Source organism: Equus quagga, chromosome 18 (assembly GCF_021613505.1).
Source record: "Equus quagga isolate Etosha38 chromosome 18, UCLA_HA_Equagga_1.0, whole genome shotgun sequence".
In the NCBI taxonomy this organism is placed as follows: Eukaryota; Metazoa; Chordata; class Mammalia; order Perissodactyla; family Equidae; genus Equus; species Equus quagga.
This window is the reverse complement of record NC_060284.1, coordinates 40,527,138-40,546,419: the sequence shown is the minus strand read 5'-3', so window position 1 is coordinate 40,546,419 and position 19,282 is coordinate 40,527,138. Positions and strand designations below refer to the sequence as shown.

General features: G+C 40.6%; 2 protein-coding genes across 7 annotated transcripts in view; both read left to right on the top strand.

Moving 5' to 3' along the window:
- Positions 1 to 2,043: 2,043 nt before the first annotated feature.
- TAF13 (TATA-box binding protein associated factor 13) lies at positions 2,044 to 9,428 on the top strand. Of its 2 annotated transcripts, XM_046645838.1 has the most exons (4): positions 2,044 to 2,133; positions 2,977 to 3,055; positions 6,319 to 6,416; positions 7,900 to 9,428. In XM_046645838.1, the coding sequence occupies exons 1-4, from the start codon at positions 2,107 to 2,109 to the stop codon at positions 8,068 to 8,070; spliced, it is 375 nt and encodes a 124-aa protein (XP_046501794.1). In that variant the 5' UTR covers positions 2,044 to 2,106; the 3' UTR covers positions 8,071 to 9,428. The 2 variants fall into 2 exon arrangements, with proteins under 2 accessions (XP_046501794.1, XP_046501795.1); XM_046645839.1 differs by lacking the exons at positions 2,044 to 2,133; positions 2,977 to 3,055 and adding an exon at positions 3,447 to 6,034.
- A 7,422-nt stretch (positions 9,429 to 16,850) lies between these two features.
- The window catches only part of WDR47 (WD repeat domain 47), a 57,875-nt gene continuing 55,443 nt past the window's right edge, over positions 16,851 to 19,282 (top strand). Inside the window, exon 1 of one of the 5 annotated variants that reach the window (XM_046645608.1) lies at positions 16,851 to 17,174. The gene's annotated coding sequence lies outside the window, so the exon portion shown is untranslated. The remainder of the gene's footprint in view (positions 17,175 to 19,282) is intronic. The other 4 variants (XM_046645607.1, XM_046645609.1, XM_046645610.1 and 1 more) reach the window with 4 other exon arrangements.

Below are 19,282 nucleotides of genomic sequence, written 5' to 3'. Positions count from 1 at the left end.
CTGCAGCCTCAGCCAACACCCTGACTGTAACATAAGGAACCTTAAGCCAGAGGCGCGCAGCTAAACTGCACCTAGATTCCTGACCCACAGAAACTGTCTGATAAATGTTCATTGTTGGAAGCCACTAACTTTTGGGATAATTTGTTACACAGCAAAAAAACTAATACACCTAACTACCCACATAATTAAAAAATAATATATAATGCCTGAACTAATATAAAGGTAAAATAAAGACAGTAAATTACAATATGTTTCAATATGTAAATGTTCAGGCATGAGTACACTAGAGAGTGTAATGGTTTCAGATGCTTGCACCTATATGTAGCATCACCATGAAAGCAGGAGCTACAAATGCAGACTGATTCCAGTGAGTATTGGCCAAATTATTACAAGTGATGTGGCTTTTGGTGACATTATTTCCTGAAATGTTTCACAGCCCTTGGTAAGTTCCAAACAAAACAAAGTATAATATCCTTCCAATTTCAGGGTAGTTTCTGTTCCGGGAAAAACTCCCAGTTCTTTCCTTCTTGTGTGTTTTTATCCTTTACTTTCATACAGAATACTTCACTTCTGACACTTCTGGTCACCAAATGTGTGCAGTTTTTTTCTACACCAAGCAATTTTCTGATACCAGCTGGGTGTTCTACAGTTTAACTCAATTCTGACACTGTCTACCTGAAGATAGTGTCAGATCCCACAGGTTAAAGGCTCAGTCCCACAAGACAGCCTGCCACTCTAGATGCCAATTGCAAGCAGTAGGTTTCCCACAACTTCTGACCAACTTGGTTGCAAATTGGAGGTTCTCACAACCTCCTCCCTCTTGGATTCTATTATTTGCTAGAACCAGCTCACAGAACTAAGGGAAACACTTACATACACCAGTATATTAAAGGATATGATAAAGGATACTGATGAACAGCCAGATGAAGAGATACACAGGGTGAGATCTGGAAGGGTCCTGAGCACAGAGCTTCTGTGCCTGTGAAGTTGGTGTATGTCACCCTCCAGGTATGTGGACATATTCCCTAACCTGGACGCTCTCTGAAAGCCCTACCATTGAGATTTTTATGCTTCATGTAGGCACGGTCAATTATTAAGTCCATTTCCAGCCTCTCCGCCCTCTGTAGAGAACGGGTGGGTGGGGCTGAAAATTCCAAGCTTCTAATCATGGCTTGGTCTTTCCAGTGACCAGCCCGCATCCAGGCACCCACCCAGAGTCACCTCGTTAGACCAAAGGATGCTCCTAGTGCTCTCAACGCTTAGGAATTTACGAGGCTTTTAGGAGCCCTATGGCAGGAACTGGGGACAGAGATCAATATATATATTTTCTATTATCTCACAGTTGCATTCCTAGAAAACTCAGCGCACCTTAAAAGCATAGGAAAATGCTTTGTGTTTATGTGTTAACAAAGGTTCTAGGCTCAGCTAATTATAAACAGATTTTTTCACTCACATAAATGTTTAGCAGGACATTCAGAAATAGTGTTGTCCTTGTGTGGCATCATCTCTTGCATTGCAGAACATCTTATATCTCTAGCTTAGCCTTATAATGCCCGTTGTTTTCCCAATCATTGTTCTGACCCCCAAAAACCCACAGAAATTTAAACCCTGTCTAAAGGGTGGTTCCACCTCCCTGAGAAGTAGTATCAAAGAACAATATCCCTAATAACCAATACTGTGCTTCGCAATAAACAATAGTGGAACTCTAAATTGCTGAAATTGTTTTAAGTACGCCCTCCAGGCAGCCAAGGACCGCTGACTAGCCCCACGATGATCCACAGCTTCGCAGTCCCAACTCAGGAAGCGATGATCCATACGTAGAAACAAATTTAGGGTGACAACGAAATACACGCCTCCTATCCCATGACTCCCTTCTCTTTGCTAATTTTTAATCCCTTCTTCGGGGTTATAGAGCCAATACCTCACCACGCCTGGCCTAAGCACCGCCTGGTTCCACCGCTAGGTGGGACGCACACGTTCCTCTCCCGCAGGCGGGGCGGCTAGGCCCCGCCCCGGCCCCGAGCGTCACCGGAAGTGGGGCGGCGGAAGTAGTAAAAACGGCTCGGACCGAGGCGGCTGGGTCTTGTAGGTTGCCTGCCTGGTGAGATGGCAGATGAGGAAGAAGACCCCACCGTGAGTGACCACTTCTGTTCCAACCCACTTTTTTCTTTACTCCCCCCGGCACAGGAGCGGAGGCCGAATTCAGAATCGGGTCTGTTTTCCCTAATGAATTCAGCCGACAGAATCGGGGACTTGACGCCGTGCTAGCCTTTCCCTCCGGATTCATGTCTTTAGTACATGGGGTAGGACGTGAAGGCAGAGTAGGAAGGTGGCCCCTTGCCCTTAGCCTTTGGTCCATATTTGCCAGACACACTTTGAAACGCATAGAGAGTCACTAGAGGACACAGCTAATACGTCTTTGTTAGGGCTCCTTATGAACCAACAGTTCAACTGCTATCAAAACGCTATACTTATTGTAGTGGAAAAATAATAGACCGCAAATCAGGAAGCCTGGATTTCAAAATCCTTGTTCTCTGTGAGCAAGTTACTTAACTTTGAGCCCCGGTTTTCCTGTCGTAAAATGGGGTTAAGTCTTACTTGACGAAAGTTCCTAGCACTGTATAAGCAGTGATTAGTAAATACTAGTTTTGCTAACTTTGATTTAAAACCACCTCTTTTAATAGTAAAACCGTGTAGCAATAGGCCAACTTAGTTGGTTAAAAAAAAAAAAAAATATGGTCATTAGCATACCAGAGGCAGTAGGATTATTTGTTCGGGACATTGCAGAAGCCATTCCTGCATGAGTCAGAACTTAGACTGGATAGTCTTTGAGGCCCCTCAGTTGCTACGGTTTCATGATTTTTTGCTGTTTGCTTTAGGCTTTCTGGCCTGATATCAGTGTTAAAAATGGAAAAAAATGTTAATTATTAAAAAATCAAATGCAGTACTTGACATTTCTATACATACATCTTCTAGTTTGAGGAAGAAAATGAAGAAATTGGAGGAGGTGCAGATGGTGGACAGGGTAAAAGAAAGAGACTTTTTTCTAAAGAATGTAAGTAGTATTTGACAATTATTTTATTACAGATGATAAAGATTTTTGGACATAGTTGTTCAAAGTAGATATATCTGTTCTGAATGTGTTTCCCTGTGGGGACAATATTCTCAGACTTGCCTATAAGATTCTGCTAAACTTGTGAATCATAGATAGTAATGATGCTAACCCCAATTTATATGTGTGTGTGTATAGTTTTTTCTTAAGGAAATATGATCAGTGTTTCAATTCAGGGACTAAGAACATACTTCCATTACTTCTCCTTTCCCTTTATCTTTGCAGCATTAGGAGCAGGGGCTGCTTTCATTGGAAGACAAAAGTTGTGATGGATCCTAGAACAGGTGGTGAGGGTAGGAAGTAAGTTGGGGTTTTGGACTAGGACAAGGCAGGAAAGTGGTGAATGGTGTGAGGCATTACAGTGGCGTAGAGATTATAATGTTTTAGTCCTCTCTTCTACTCTCTCAGTAGACAGGTTTGACCCTTTTTGGGCAGCAGCAATAGGGAGAGCTGCTGCTAGTGCAGCTGGCCCAGGCCAACCCCTGAAAGGCACTGTGAGAATGTACTCTCCATCTCTCAGTACTGGGTCCTTTACACACAGTTATGTCTGAGTACTGACAGATGAGGCAACACATGAATACCTGGTTTATTTATGCTGGCTCAGACGTAAGCAGTTCCCAAACGCTCTTGAAACTGCAGAATGAGTGTGTCTTTTTTTTTTTTAAACCACTCAAATTCTTCTCCATATGTCAATTCCTAACCTAAAGCTGACCACTCCTTATTCCATCTCTGATGCTATTTCCTCCATTTGTATGTGGTTGGCTTTGCTTTTTATTTCATCATAAGAAGGGGATTCCTACACCAGAGCATCCCAGAGTGATGCTTGCATAGTCAGTTCTTAGCAGAAACCTTTCTTCCACTTGGATTGTTTTATTTTTGTAATGACAAGAATGTGGAATCTTCACAGCCTTCTCCTTGTCTTACCTGAATCTTCATATGTCTTATTAACCAAGATATGTTCTCCTAAACCATCTTTTTAAAACAATTTTTGCTACTATAACAGATTTTCGGAGCATTCACTGGTATTTGTCTTTACAGACCCTTTAACTAAATACAGTTTACATACTTCCTATCTAATATAAGTTTCCCTTTTCCAGTGAAATATATTTCACTGCTGGTGAACTCTGCCCATCAAAATGTTAATGACAAAGTACCTTCTTCAAAATATTTAAGGAAAAATAGTAATCTTACAGTGGAGAATCCTGACAGACAGTACTTTACCCAAATGATCAAAGTTAATATCACCAGTAATATATATTGGCATCATGTACCCTTGATATGATGCATAAGAGGGCATCACCTCTGTGGTACCCTTGCTAGGAATGCACAAGCACAATCTAATCATGAGAAAACATCAGAAAAATCCAGACTGAGGGACATTCTGCAAGATAACTGACCAGTATTCTTTGGAAGTGTTGAGGTCATGAACAACGAGGAAAGTCTGAGAAACTGTCACAGATCAGAGGAAATGAAGAAGGCATGACAACTAAATAGTGTGGGATCCTGGAACAGAAAAAGGACGTTAGTGGAAAAACTGGTACCATCTGAATAAGTTTGGTACTTGCACCAGTGTTAATTTCTTAGTTTTAATAAATGTCTGTGGTTATGTAACATATATACATAAGGGGAAGCTGGATATAGGGTATTTGGGAATTCTGTACTATTTTTGCAACTCTTCTGTAAGTCTGAAATTATCTCAAAAAAAAAAAGGCAAAAAAATTTTCAGAATCCTAAAGAGAGGATATTGGCTTCTGTCTTTCTTTTCTCCCTCCAGTATCTGAACCTAAAGGCTCTTCCCAGTATAGCCCCTAGGGATACCTCCCTATCCCAGGCTGGCTTCCAAGTCACCCCTTTCTTTTCTTCCCTAGGCCTGGTCTACTTTCTTCTCTTTTCAGTTCTACCAGCTTTTGCTTCTGCCTAAATAGGAATTATCCTTAATGTACTCATTCATGCCTTTAGAAGTCTTCTAAGAGTTTGTTCTTTTATTTTTTTAAAACGTGCAACTTACAGACAATAAATTGTACTAGTCTTAAGCGAACAGCTTGATGAATTTTACATATATACATATACTTGTAACCACCACTTATGTCAAGATATAAGACATTTCCAAAGTATGACAGTTTCTTTACGTTTATATCTCTTTGAGAATCTGCTGAGTTGATTTTTTTCCAGAAAAATGCACACACACAAATACTGTATACAATTTTTGCATATAATTTCAGGAGGGTTCAAGGACTTCTTGAAGCTTGTCAGTGGACTAACTGGGAGTTTATAGATTATAGAATACGAATCCATATGGATCCCATCTGCCCTAAACTACCAAGAAGTATAATACTGTTGCGGATAGGAGTATAGACTCTGGAGCCAGATCAGCTGTGTTCAAATTCAGGTTCCATCTCTTACTATCTGTGTGACTTTAGCTAAGTCACTTAACTCGTGCCTCAACTTCCTCATCTGTATAGAATGGGGATAATAATAGTATCTACTTCAAAGGATTGTTGCGAGGATTAAATAAGTTAAATATGTGAAGGGCTTAAAACAGTGCCTGGCATATAGTAAGAGCTGTGTAAGTTTTAGCTGTTGGCAGTTATTTTTACTACCTTGTATTAAACTTTTCTCCTCTTTTGCATTTTCTATGGTTCCTTCAGCCTTGAAAGGGCTGGCAGTTGCATTGATCTAGGGAATGAAATGTCAAGATACTGTATAGTAAGCCCTTTACTTTTTCCTTTTGATTACCCTGTCCTTCCTCTAAGAAGGTGATTGGAGCACTTTTTCTCATGTCCTTTTCCCTGTAGTCGTATCAGAAAGGATTTTGCTGTTTCTTTTCCAATGCCCCACTGCCACACACAGAGAAAACACTCCTAGTAAAGGCTGAGCCAATGCTACTCCTCCTGTCCCTGCCGTGGAGTTTCCTACTCAAAGGTATTCTGGGGTTGTAGGTGGGTAGATAATAGAGGTTAGGGAAAGAATAATGATGTCAGGGTTCAGTAGCCAGGAGGGAAGAGGAGTTCCTACCTAGGGAAAGCTAGGTAGGAACAGTTGGTTAAAACCTTTTACACCAAAACCCATTCGTTGAGACAACAAATACAACGTAAATGTATTTTTATACTAATATCTTCTATAACTTGCTTCAGTTCTAATTGGAAAAAAGTATTGGTCAGATTGTTAAATTTGTTCAAGTAAACAAAATGACTGTTATTTTACAGTACGATGTATGATGTATGGGTTTGGGGATGACCAGAATCCTTATACTGAGTCAGTGGATATTCTCGAAGACCTTGTCATAGAGTTCATCACTGAAATGGTAAGTTGTTTTGTAATTCATGTTAGTTAATTGAGGAATTGATTTGAAATTCTAACTTTTAGATAAGACTAGAACTATGGCATCCTTTTGAAATAAGCTATCCATTTAACAACCTGTTTTATAGAAGTTACTATTTATCATTAAGGATGGAGAGATAGATAATATATACACACATATACACAATATATATTCCACTCCCCTGAATTTTATTTATTAGGATTTAAGATCCTTGAATAAAATTTAAAATATTACCCATAATCCCACCATCCAACATGTTTCCCCCTTCCAGTATTTATTTAAAGGTATACAATGTTTTCCATAGTGGTGATCATGGTAAACATTCTTTTTTGTTCAAAATTTTATAATATATATTTCCCATGTCCTAATCACAGTTATTTTAGTAGCTATGTAAAATTCAGATTGCTTTCTAATATACTTAACCATTTCTCTATTGTATAAGTTATTACAGATTATTTTTAACTGAATAGATAATTTTGAATGACCATATTCATGAAATTTCCCCTCTGTCTCCTGTGGATATATTCACAAAGATAGGAATACTGAGTTTGGTTGTGTTCAGTTCTTAAAAATTTTTACCCTGTGTTTTTGGATCATTTTCTTAGTACAGAATAATAGAAGTTAAATTACTGGGTCAGAGTGTGCATTTTTAAAAATCTTTACCTACTTATAAAAGTAATTAATATTGATTAAATTTAGAAAGCATTTAAAAAGTGCAGGGAAGAAAATAAAAATCTGTAATCCTTCCAGCTAGAGACAACTGATGCTAAGATTCTGGTGAATATTCTTTTGTCTTTTTGCACATATTTTTAAACTTTATAAAATTGAAATCATATTGTATATTACAGTCTTAGAACCTTTTTTTGTCTTAGGGAAAGTCTAGAACATTTTCCCCATGTCATTGCATAATACTCTATAATATTTTTAATGGCTTCATAATATTAATTGACTGGATGTGCTCAAATTTGTTTATTCAATGCCTTGTTAAATATTTAGTTTCTCTTTTTTTAGTTATTAGAAATAATGCTATGATCAACTTTTGTTTTTGTACAGGATGAATATATAATGATAGGGGCTGAGATTTGGTTTTAACAAAACCCCCCAATATTTATTGGCTACTGAGATGTACACAAAGCTTAAATGAAATGGATGGTTACCAAAAAATTATAAAATTATTTTATACAAATGAAGACAAAAAGCCAAATATATCAAAAAAACAAACATCAGTAAAGTTGATAGTTTTAATGTAATTAATATTAAAAAATGTCTGTAAAGCATTAAGAGAAATATTGTTAAGAACACAGTAGAAAGTAGACAAAGGACATGAATAGACAATTCACAAATGAATAGCTATAATTAGAAGAGAAAGTCTTCAAACTCACTAGCATTAAATAAATGCACATTAAGAGTAAAATGTTAGATTTTTTAAAAAATTGATTGAATTTAATATGTTTCTTTGCAATAGACTCACAAGGCAATGTCAATTGGAAGACAAGGTCGGGTACAAGTTGAAGATATCGTCTTCTTGATTCGAAAGGACCCAAGGAAGTTTGCTAGAGTTAAAGACTTGCTTACAATGAATGAAGAATTGAAACGAGCTAGAAAAGCATTTGATGAAGCAAACTATGGGTCTTGACATCTTTTGTACTTTCTGAAGCTTCATTATCTTTTGGGGAAACCATATATAATAACTGTATGTTTTCCACAATAAGGTCCTGATATCTAGCCATGTAAATGAAAGATGGGGAAACACCAAGTTTCAGCCTTTATTTTCATGTCTTCGATTTTAGAGTGATATTTGAGCGGTCAATTGCCTGCCATTATATTACCATACTTGAATTACTTACTGGGTTTTAATGACCACACGTAAATTGAAGTACCTTGCAAACCCTTAAGTTCCTTCTGACTTTTGACTCTGTAAATGATAAAGTAGTATTTATGTATCAGGTGTACCTGTATCCTTTGTAGGCTATACTGTAGCTGTTTAATATGTGAAATCTAAATGGCACCTTTGACTTTATAATAGCTAAGTCATTTCATGTATTCTAAAGTTTTTAGACTACAGTAATCTGAGAGGTTATTAAGATAGTGAACTGGTTTGTTTCTTTTAAGGAGAGGATGGAGAAGAGGAGAAACAAGAGAAAATGAGAAAAATACAGTCTTTTCTAGGAGTGTTTATTTGTCTTAAGACAATTTGTGTCAATATTCTTTTAGATAAGTGATTTTTTTTTTTTTGGAGAAACTAAGTTTCATGTGAATGCTTCCGTGTTGGAAGCTTTTTTGATTTAAAACCTTTTGGGCTTAGGATATACTACTTGTCAAGTTTTAAGAGAACTCATTTTCTCAGGTCAGATTAAAGCTTCTAAAAGTAAACGCTTTCAGTAACAGGAATGGCATTGCTCAAAAAGCTGATGGCAGGATAAGCATTTGGGGTAGTGTTTTATTAACGTATTTGTCAGTACTTGTTCATTGTGGAAATGTGTATGTGACTAAAACCATATGAGACTACGGAAACCACTTTTGTAGTTCAGGATATACTGGTTTTGTGTGTATTTAGCTTATTGTATAAATTATTGCACTTAGCTTAAAAGAAGGATTAAAATTGCATTCAAAGGGGTCACTGAATATTACTCTGTGAAACAATGTCTTGTGTGCCACTTATAAACATTATCTATAAATCAGTACTTAGGAAAATTTTATTTTCTTAACCTACTGATACAAGGAATAAAGTATGAAAAATTAGAAAGATTAACACTTGAATTTGACTATGTGATTTATCAGCTTTTACCCTCATTACTGGTAATATAATTCTAGTTACTTAATCTCACTAAAGACTGTTTTCTGTATTGTAATGCTCTTGAATTGATAATGAGATTTAAGATAGCTAGGCTGATCTTTTTGTTATTTAAAAAAGTAAACCCACTTGAAAAGCTACTCCAGTCTAAGCTGAAATCAAGAATGGGAACGGAATAATAAAAGATCAGTATGTCACTATTTTTGTTAAGTTCTACTTCACCCTAAATAGAGGAATTGGTAGTAATGGCACTAGGGCAGTTATACTGGGTGTCTGTATTAGTCAGCTTGGGTTGCCATAACAAAATATCCTAGACTAGGGGGCTTAGACAACAGAAATTTATTTTCTCACAGTTCTGAAGGCTGATGTCCAAGATCAGGGTGCCATCACGGTCAGGTTCTGGTGAGGACTTTTCCTGGGTTGCAGATAGCTGCCTTCTCACTGTGTCCTCACATGGCTTCGAGAGAGCTCTGTTGGTTCTTACTCTTTTTTTTTTTTTTTTCAAGATTGGCACTTGAGGGGCTGGCCCGGTGGTGCAGCGGTTAAGTTCACATGCTCCGCTTCAGTGGCCTGGGGTTCACTGGTTCGGATCCTGGGTACCGACATGGCACTGCTTGGCAAGCCATGCTTTCGCAGGTGTCCCACATATAAAGTAGAGGAAGGTGGGCACGGATGTTAGCTCAGGGCCAGTCGTCCTCAGCAAAAAGAGGAAGATTGGCAGCAGGTGTTAGCTCAGGGCTAATCGTTCTCAAAAAAAAAAAAAAAAAGATTAGCACTTGAGCTAACAACTGTTGCCAATCTTTTTTTTTTCCTGCTTTTTCTCCCCAAATCCCCCCAGTACATAGCTGTATATTTTAGTTGTGGGTCCTTCTAGTTGTGGCATGTAGGTTGCCGCCTCAGTGTGGCCTAGACGAGCAGTGCCATGTCCGTGCCCAGGATCTGAACTGGTGAAACTCTGGGCTGTCGAAGTGGGGTGCGTGAACTTAACCACTTGGCCACGGGGCTGGCCCCAGTTCTTACCCTTATAAGAGCACCAATTCTGTCAGATCAGGGTGCCACCTTTTTGACCTCATTTAACCTTAATTACCTCCATAAAGGTCCTATCTCTAATACAGCCAGATATGGGGTTAGGGCTTAGGCATGAATTTTAGGGGGATACAATTCAGTCTATAGCAGTGCCATTAGTCTTACTATTGCTAATAATCCTGGCACTCAGGAAATTTTTTATGGGACTTTGTATTAAGACTTTAGGCTGCAATTGATGGAACTTAACTCAAAAATAGCATAAGCAAAAACGAGGAGTTTATTGGCTTATATAACGAAGGAAGGGATGGAATTGACTCCAGCGTTGACTGAACCTAAGAACTTGAGGAGAATCGAGACTCTGTCCATCTTTGTCATAATTTTGGTTTTACTTCCTCAGGAACCTCAGTATGTCAAGGGAACATGATGGCCAACAGTTCTAGGGTTCCATCCACACAACTCCTGATGGAGGGCACTACTTCACTTCCTAGTACAGAAAATTCTGAGCAAGGAGTTTGATTGTCCTGGCTCTGGTCATTCTTGAACCAATCACTGTGGCCAGGAAGTTCTATAGCCTGGATCTCATGCCCCACCTCTGTGGTGAAGAATGGTTTGGATTTGGGGTGGGAAGTGGGTACAACTATTAGTAAGAAAGGTAAAGAGAGGCTGGGCAGACAAAAATAACAGATGTGCACTCGCTTCACTTGATTCATGAGCTTATAAACTCAATTCTAAGAGTAAGGCAGCATGGCTCTCTTCCCATATCTGGAGCTGAGCTGTGTAATATTGTAGCCATTAACCACAGGGGGCTATTTGAATTTAGTTAAAATTAAATAAAATTCCTCAGTTTCACTAGCCATATTCCAAGTGCTCAGCAACCTCATGGCTAGTGCTACTGCACCGAACAGTGCTGATATGCAACATTTCCATTATCACAGAAAATTCTTTTGGACAGTGCTGATTATAGTGTTCAAGTGCTCTCTCCTAAGTTAATTCACTTTTTAAAAAGCTTGCTATTTAGTTTTTTAAGTTTACTCTCAAGTATACACAATAGAATAGTATCATGAGCCCCTAGCTTCAACAATTAACATTTTTCTGATTTTTTTTTTTTTTGAGGAAGATTAGCCCTGAGCTAACTGCTGCCAATCCTCCTCCTTTTGCTGAAGAGGACGGGCCCTGAGCTAACATCCATGCACATCTTCCTCTACTTTATATGTGGGACGCCTGCCACAGCATGGTTTGCCACGTGGTGCCATGTGCGCACCCGGGATCTGAACCGGCGAACCCCAGACCGCCAAAGCAGAACATGCGCACTTAACGGCTGCGCCACTGGTTCAGCCCCTCTAATTTAATATCATATATTTCCCCACCGTTTTTGGGGGGTGGGGGTGGGAGGGGCAGTATTTTTTAAAGCAAATCCCCGATAGTATTGTATCATTTCATCTGTAAATACTTCAGTATGTATCTCTAAGAAAAAGTTTGAAAAGGTAGTCCAAATACTATTATCATACCCTAACAAAAATTAACACTAACTCCTCAATATTCCTTCTAATACCCAAACAGTTTCAATCTCTTGATTTGTCTCAAAATATCTTTTTGAGTTTGTATATTAATGTTCTGTTGCTGCTGTAACAAGTTACTGCTAATTCAGCGACTTAACACAAATTCATTATCTTACTAGTTCTCTAGGTCAGAAGTCTTTCACAGGCCTCAATGTGCTAAATCAAAGTACCCACAGGGCTACATTCCTTTCTGGATGTTCTGAGAAAGAATCTGTTTACTCGCCTTTTCCAGCTTCTAGAGGCTGCATTCCTTGGCTCATGATCACTTTGCAACTTCAAAGCTAGTGACGTTGCATCTCTGACCCTTCATTCATGGTCATATCTCCCTCTGACCCCAGCCAGGAAAGGTTCTGGGCTTTTAAGGACCCTTGTGATTATATTGGATCCACCTGATAACCCAGGCTAATCCCCACATGTCAAGGTCCTTAACTTAATGACACCAGGAAAGTCTCTTTGCCCATGTAAAGTAACATATTCACAGGTTTTGGGGATTAGGACGTGGACATCTTTCGGGGGCTGTTATTCTACCTACTACAGTTTGTTTGCAACGGGACCTAAGCAAGGCATCACCCGTTGCATTTGGTAGGTATATCTAAATTTCTTTTAATCTATAATAGCTCCCCTCCCCCACTTTGTCTTAAGTGAAGCTCTTGAAAAAAAAAAATCTTTCTTTTTCTAGCTAGTATGTTTATTAGATGCTCAAGCAGAGCATGAAGTCATTGGTTTTTACTGTATTTGGACTGGTTTTCTTAAGTAAAAACTGTAATATTAATTCTAAGTGTAGAAATTTAAAAATCAGGGAAATAGTTCACTTGGCCTCTCATCAATGGAGAGAGATGTTGTCTTGGGAGTCATTTGGCTGCTTCCCAAAAGGCCTCAGCAGGTTGCATTACTTGGGAGAATGTACTACAGTCCAGAGTTTGATTTGCAGCATTGCAGGCTCAGAAACCGATTTCATTAGCAAATGGAGAGCACATCCATCTCTCTGGGTGGACTCACAGAAACCAAGCTCATAAGACCAGTGTATGAATATGCATGCCAACTTACAGATGTAAGTAAAACATGTACCTGTATGGCCAGCTAATTCTTCCCTCTCTAGGCATACACAAGTGGGAAACCGAGGGTGAATAAGAATGCAGGAGTTAGATGAATGCATTGGCTACAGCATCAGGTAAGATAAGTAGAATTAATACAGAAACAGGAAAAATGGCTCCCCAGGGCCTGAAGCAATGCAGAGGGGTGTATTGCCTTGGGAGCTACCTTCAAGATTGCCTTGTTACTGACACTGGAAACTTGGCTTGAGTTTTCACTTCCACTGACAATACCCATCCAAGCATTGTCTGCTTGTAGGCTTTAAGGTGACTTTGTGTTTTTCTACTCTAATTCATTTAATGATCTCAGAGGTAATTCAAAGAGGGCAGTTTTTCTTCCAAGTTCTTCAGGGAAGCCTCAAAGAGCTGACAACACTGAGCATTTTACCTGAAAATCAAGAACTTTTAAGAGCTCTCCTTGCATCTCAGAACATTCTCAATTCTCTAGGCTTGATTTTCTTAGGGTCCCTATGCTTCCTTTCTTACCACAAATAGAGACCGAGGGGTAGATGACCAGTGAGCAAGGTGTTAAATGTGTTGTTGAAAGCTGCTGCTTTTCCAGGGTCCTGGTAAATGACTACATGAGCTAGTCAGACTGTTATAGGACAGGATCAAGGCAAACGTTTTGATACATCAGACAAGTATTTATTAAGTACCCATTGTACTTGAGGCATAGCACAGTTACCATTTTGCTATATGGTATCTGGATTAATGGAATTCTAAAGTTATAGAAATAAAGAAAGGAGCAAATTTATGTGTTACCAGTAGATTGATAAGAGTTTCGTTTTGAACTTTTGTACAAAATCCCAATTCATGTTGTTTGTAGTACTGAGACTTCTGTGCACTTACTCATTTTATTATACTTACACAAAAAGCCTGGTAAACTGCCTTGAAACGCTTGGGTGTATTCTTTAGGATAGGAAGAACAATTTCTAAAACATAAATCATTTTTTCATTTGCCTTTGCATGGCCATTTTAGATAAATAATTGAAAATTTATTAGGAAAGAACCAACTTAGTTACTGACAGAACTCTAAAAGAAATGCTAATACTATACTTAATTTTTCTGAAATAAGATTTTTATAAGTATTTTGGGGGCACACAAACTTACAATAAGACATCTACCTAGACTCATTTTGCTGAATCTCTGCTTTTCTTCTATTTTTACAACAAGTTCTACTAAATGGTCTCAAGGTTATTACTAGAAACTTACTAACCTTATCCTAAAACACCCATCTGAAATTATGATATTTAATGTGCCTTATGTATTATTAACTTTTCCTAACATATAGTTCCCCCTTTTTTCGATTTTGAAGTATTTCAATAACAATTAAAATGGAATCTTTTTTCCAAAATAAAATATTTTATTTACTTTTCTATATAACATCCAGATACTTACTTACTGTAAATAAAAGCACATCTCTTTTATGTTGAAACAAGAATATATTTTTCTTGACTAGGTTTAACCATCCACATATAATGTAAGCTTTTGTTTAGGGGTCTAGACAGGAGCAATGGCAGACCTAGTCTTTTTCCTACAGAATCCTTAAACCTGTTTGAAGGAGAAGCAGCAGTGGTGATACTTTCTTCTCCCAAACCAGGACACTGCTGGCTCTGAAGCACACAGCTCTTTGGTGTGGGTATTTATGAGTGTGTGTTCTAATGATGAGAGTGGAGCTTTTAAAACAAGTTGCTTCTTCCCACTGAATTTTGGCTCAACAGCCTGAAGCAAGATTTCCTTAGTCTTGTACTCAGGTTCCTTTCTACTATTTGGGGAAAGCCAAAAACTTCCATTTCCCTTTTTAGATAGATTTGAGAATCATATTAAAAGGAATCCACCTTAGCCTATAGGCATTTATGTCACAAGGCACCATGAATCAGTCTGTCAAGTTAGAACCTGCATTTTCAAATGATGCCTAACCTAGTTCCTGATCCAGAGTAGGCATTCAGCAAATATTTGGTGAATGATTGAGGCAGTACCTCGGGACCTAAGGACAATCCTTTATCTAAGAAAGCCTTGTCCTTTCTGAACAATTCACTGCTTTGCAACAACTAGAGTGAAAGACAAGAAGATCTAATCTTAACCAGTGTGGCTGAGCACAGAAGGAAAGGTGATACCTTAGGCTAACAGCTATTAAGGTTGTAGTGTAAAACTTGATGTTACATTAGGAAGCAAATACAGTCAATGCATTTATCAGTGTACAAGTGATAAGATGTACCAGATGTCTTGTATTTCAGTGCCTGGTTTCTTTTCTCCTCCCATCACCTTTTTCTGGAAATATAATGGTTACGCATTTACTTCTAAGAATTCTGATTACTATTTACTGCAAATTTGGATGCAAATAACACTATGCCAACGGTATGGGGAATACAAACGTGAAGATCTCTTATTCCCTCTACCTTGTCAGAATAAAGTCCATTTTCTTCAAGCTAAAATTTCTAGTCCTTACGCAGTGAGGTGAGGTGGACAAAGACAGATTTAAGATTCAGAATGGTTAGAGTCTTGACTCTGCTACATTATCAGTTGTTTGACCTTGGGCAAGTTATTTCCCTTAATCTCTAAATTGGGAATAATTAACAGGTATTTTAATAAGGGAGATTATGAGGCTTTAAATGAGAACATAGGCAAAGCACTTCATTTTGTGCTTAATGAATGCAAAACCCAATCTAGTACCAGGTCAGCTTCTTTTGTTTTTAGCAAGCTGCCCCTAATAGGTGGTCAAACGTTTGTTAGATTGTCCCTGATTAGTAACTTCTAGATCCAGTTGAAGATTTAAATATTTAAATAGTGCTGGTTCTTGCAACTGCTATTGTTTGAGAATCAAGATTGAGAATCGGTTCTCAGGTAAACTATACTGGCAAAATAATCGACAGACTATTTATTTCCAGGATATATCATATCTGCCTACTTTTTTAATTTAAACATTCTGTAAAGCTTTTTTTTTTTTTTTAAATATCAAGACCCTGAGTAACATTAAGTCGTGTTTATATTTATTTGTCTGTCACTTTTCACTGAAAGGGTTAATGACTTTCTTCCAGGGGTTAATCAGGACTCTGCAATTGAAGTTTTGCAGTTCAGCTTTTGTACTTAAATTGTTTTCCTTGAATTTGTAAATATTTTTCTTAGAATCTTTTCCCCAAGCTATCACTTTGATCTTGAATTGGATCAAATTCTTCCTATCCAGAAATGTTTATGATGTTTATTCTTACCAGTCTCTTTTACCACAATGCCCCACTTTGGGAGGCCCAGCTCACTCTTCGCTTTTCGCCTTCGTGTGGATGAGGTTCTTACAGGTCTGCATCACCGTATTCTTCCTTTGCTCTACATGGTTATATCCCCTGAACCCTTAATTCAACTCAGTTGAGCAACACGTATATTTGTGGAATACTACTACACCCACAGGGTGGGAAGTAGTGAGGTTTTGCTGCCAAGGGACTTACAACCAAAAGCGGTAGTCAGAAACAGAGAACATGTTAAGTTTAAGTAACGGAAAAATCCTTCGAGGCCAATCAGCATCACAAAATGGAAACTCAAGAAAGGGGCAAATAAGCTGCTGGAGTTTTCAGGAAGGAAGTGGGGCCTGGGAAAGCGGAGGGTGCGGGGAGGAGAAGAGGAGGCGGCAAGATTTCTTTCATTAGCCTTTATTAATAAGTTATCGGGAAGGAGTAGTAAGAGCCAGTTCTAACGCGCAGACGACTCTCGATTCGGAGGCGACAACCCCTCCGCGCTATTTCTGGACGCAGGGTCACCGACCCGTAGGCGGTCTGCGTCGCGGCTGCCGGTCTCCCCCGCCTTCGCCGCGCCCGCTCTTCCCCCGAGTCCGGCCGGTCCTTACAGCGCAGGCTGGCAGCCCATCCATCCAGGCGGGTCTTCACCTCGCCCCGGGCCTGGGTCCGGCCCGCCGACTCTCCCTTCGGCGCAGGCACCTGCCTGGCCGCCCCACTCGGCGGGGTCCTGAGGCTCCTCGGGGAAGCGCGCCGATTGGCTGAGGCTCGGGGCTGGGGCTCGGCTCCAGCGCCGCTTGACAACCGCAGTCTGCCAGAGGCTGAGCGGAGCGGTCGCCGGCCCGGGAGGGGCTGAGGCGGGGAAGGACGACTGACGAACTGATGGATTGACGCGCGGGTGGCAGGAGGGAGGACCGACGCCAAACCCAGACCGCCGCCCTCGCGCTCCCTCCTCAGCCCGGAGCCAGCCGCTTCGGGGCCGCGTCTGTCGGCCGCTCAACTGCTTTCTCCGCCGCCGCTTCTCCAGGCTCGTCCTGGAGCCTCAGGTGAGCGACTCCGGGAGGCGGGGTCGGGCCGCGCTGCACACCTCGGGTTGCCATGGTCACCCATCGCCACCTGTCACCACTAGACAGGGTTCCGACCCAGGCGACCCCAAGGGCGTTCGCGGCCCCGGGGAAGGGTCTTGGGTGGGCTTGGATGCTGACCCGGTGGGGACTGGGGTCGTGGGTGAGGCCCGGCGCCGTCGGCTGAGGACCTGGGAATGGCCGGGCCCGGATGCGAGGTCGCCGCTCCCTGCCAGCCCAGCTCTGGGGGCAGAGCGACGCCCCTTGCTCTGGCACGACTGTCCCCCCACCCTGAGCAGGAGGCGAGCGCAGCGTTCGTGCCCACCTCGCCAACGCTGAGAGGCGGGAGGAGAGCTGACTGCGCGGATGCTTCCCCCTGCCGAGCCCGGGCGAGGACCGAGGGGCGCGCTCGCGTCCCTTTCTGGGCACGCCTTGGCCGGGAGGAGGGGAGCAAGCTGCGGGACTGGGAGCCGCGCCTCGGCGCGGGGCAGCCCCGCGGCGGCCGGGTTTGGCCTTTCTTACGTCAGTGGTCGGTGGGGGCAGGCCTTTGGGGGTATGGGCGGGGGTCAGGGAGAGGGCCAGCGACTGGATTTGGAACCCGGGTTGTGCCGGGGCGGGGGTTGGGGGGGTGCCTGCGTAGAAGACGCGGGAGCTTGTAGAACTCATAGGGTTAAGCCGCTTTCCTATATTGGGGAGAAAGAGATTGGGGCTCCAGCTCTAGGGCGAGGCCGGGGGCAAAAGGGGCGGGGGGGTGGGGGGATAGGCAGCGGCGGTATTTGACCAGCCTTTGATTTTTTCTCTATACCCAGACGTGCAGTCAGTAACCACGCATGGTGTCTGAGCGGAGCGTTTTTGGCAACTTGGTTCTCTCTGCATAATGAAACGAGAAGTCTTTGTTCCACCCAGATTCATGGGTTGTGATCCTAACACTTAATTCCCGTTGTTGTAGACTTCATAGAATGCTTCAAAAAGTTAATGGCACAGAAATTAACATGTAGGTTTTTAATATGCTATAAATCTTTTTTCGAAGTAAGTCCAAATAGATTTTTTTTTTTTGTCTCCAGTGTGGGCATGTGTTGCACTGAAATTTTACTAGAAAGGAGAAACGCGTTAGAGCCCGTTTTCCTTTATATGGCATATTCTCGAGGTCTCATTTAGGAGGAAGATGTAATGAATCCTTAGGTTTTAGGGGGTAGATTGCTTCCGCACAGGAAAGAAAAATTATTATACAGTGACCAAGCAATTAAGCCGTAATGTTATATTGTTAGGTAAAAAACCAAAAACGCTTGAATTTAGATGCCGTTATAAATATGTAATTTTCTGTGAAGGGATTTTAACCTGTTTTTTTCCCCACTCTCCCACTTCCTAATTCTTTTCTCTCTTTTTAAAAAAATCCAGTACCAGGAATGTATCATAAGAGAACAGGGGTACTGTCCCATGTTCGTTACGTAATTGTGTTCAGCCTCTTTTTCTGTTTGTGAAATCGAGTTTATCAGTTACTAACTGAATGGACAGCATAGGATAAGCTTCATGTATGCTGCAGTTTCAAAATGAGTATGAAAAGATGTGGTTTTCCTTAGTAGCTCAGTAAGCTGGAAATCAGATTGCCTGGATTTAAGATTCCCTTTGCTGCTGATTACAATCTTGGAAGAGGTACTTAACTTACTATTAATGTAACTTCTAGATCTGTAAAATGGGGATACTACCTGCTGTTGTTTTAGTCTGGGAATGAGCTCTGAAGTTGAACAAAATAATGTATTTGAAAGCATTTTTGGAAAAAAATTTAAGGCATCTGTTGAATATCTTTTAATAGAGTAGAGCATTGGCAAGAATAATTAAAATTTTCTGCGTGATCTATTTAGCATTTCTAGGTCCAGAACCTTATTTTGTTACAATGACCTTAAAGGGCTCATGGGAAGTATTAAGGTGCATCCTTCCTCCTTGGCAGAGGTTTTTTTATTACTGTGGTACCATGCAGAAAAGGGTGTTTCCTCCCTGTATGTGGGTCAGGATTGCTTTCCTGCTTTCAGTAGGATATAGTCTCATATTTTAGAAAATAAGGCTGTGGACAGCCTTCCTCAGCAAAAAGA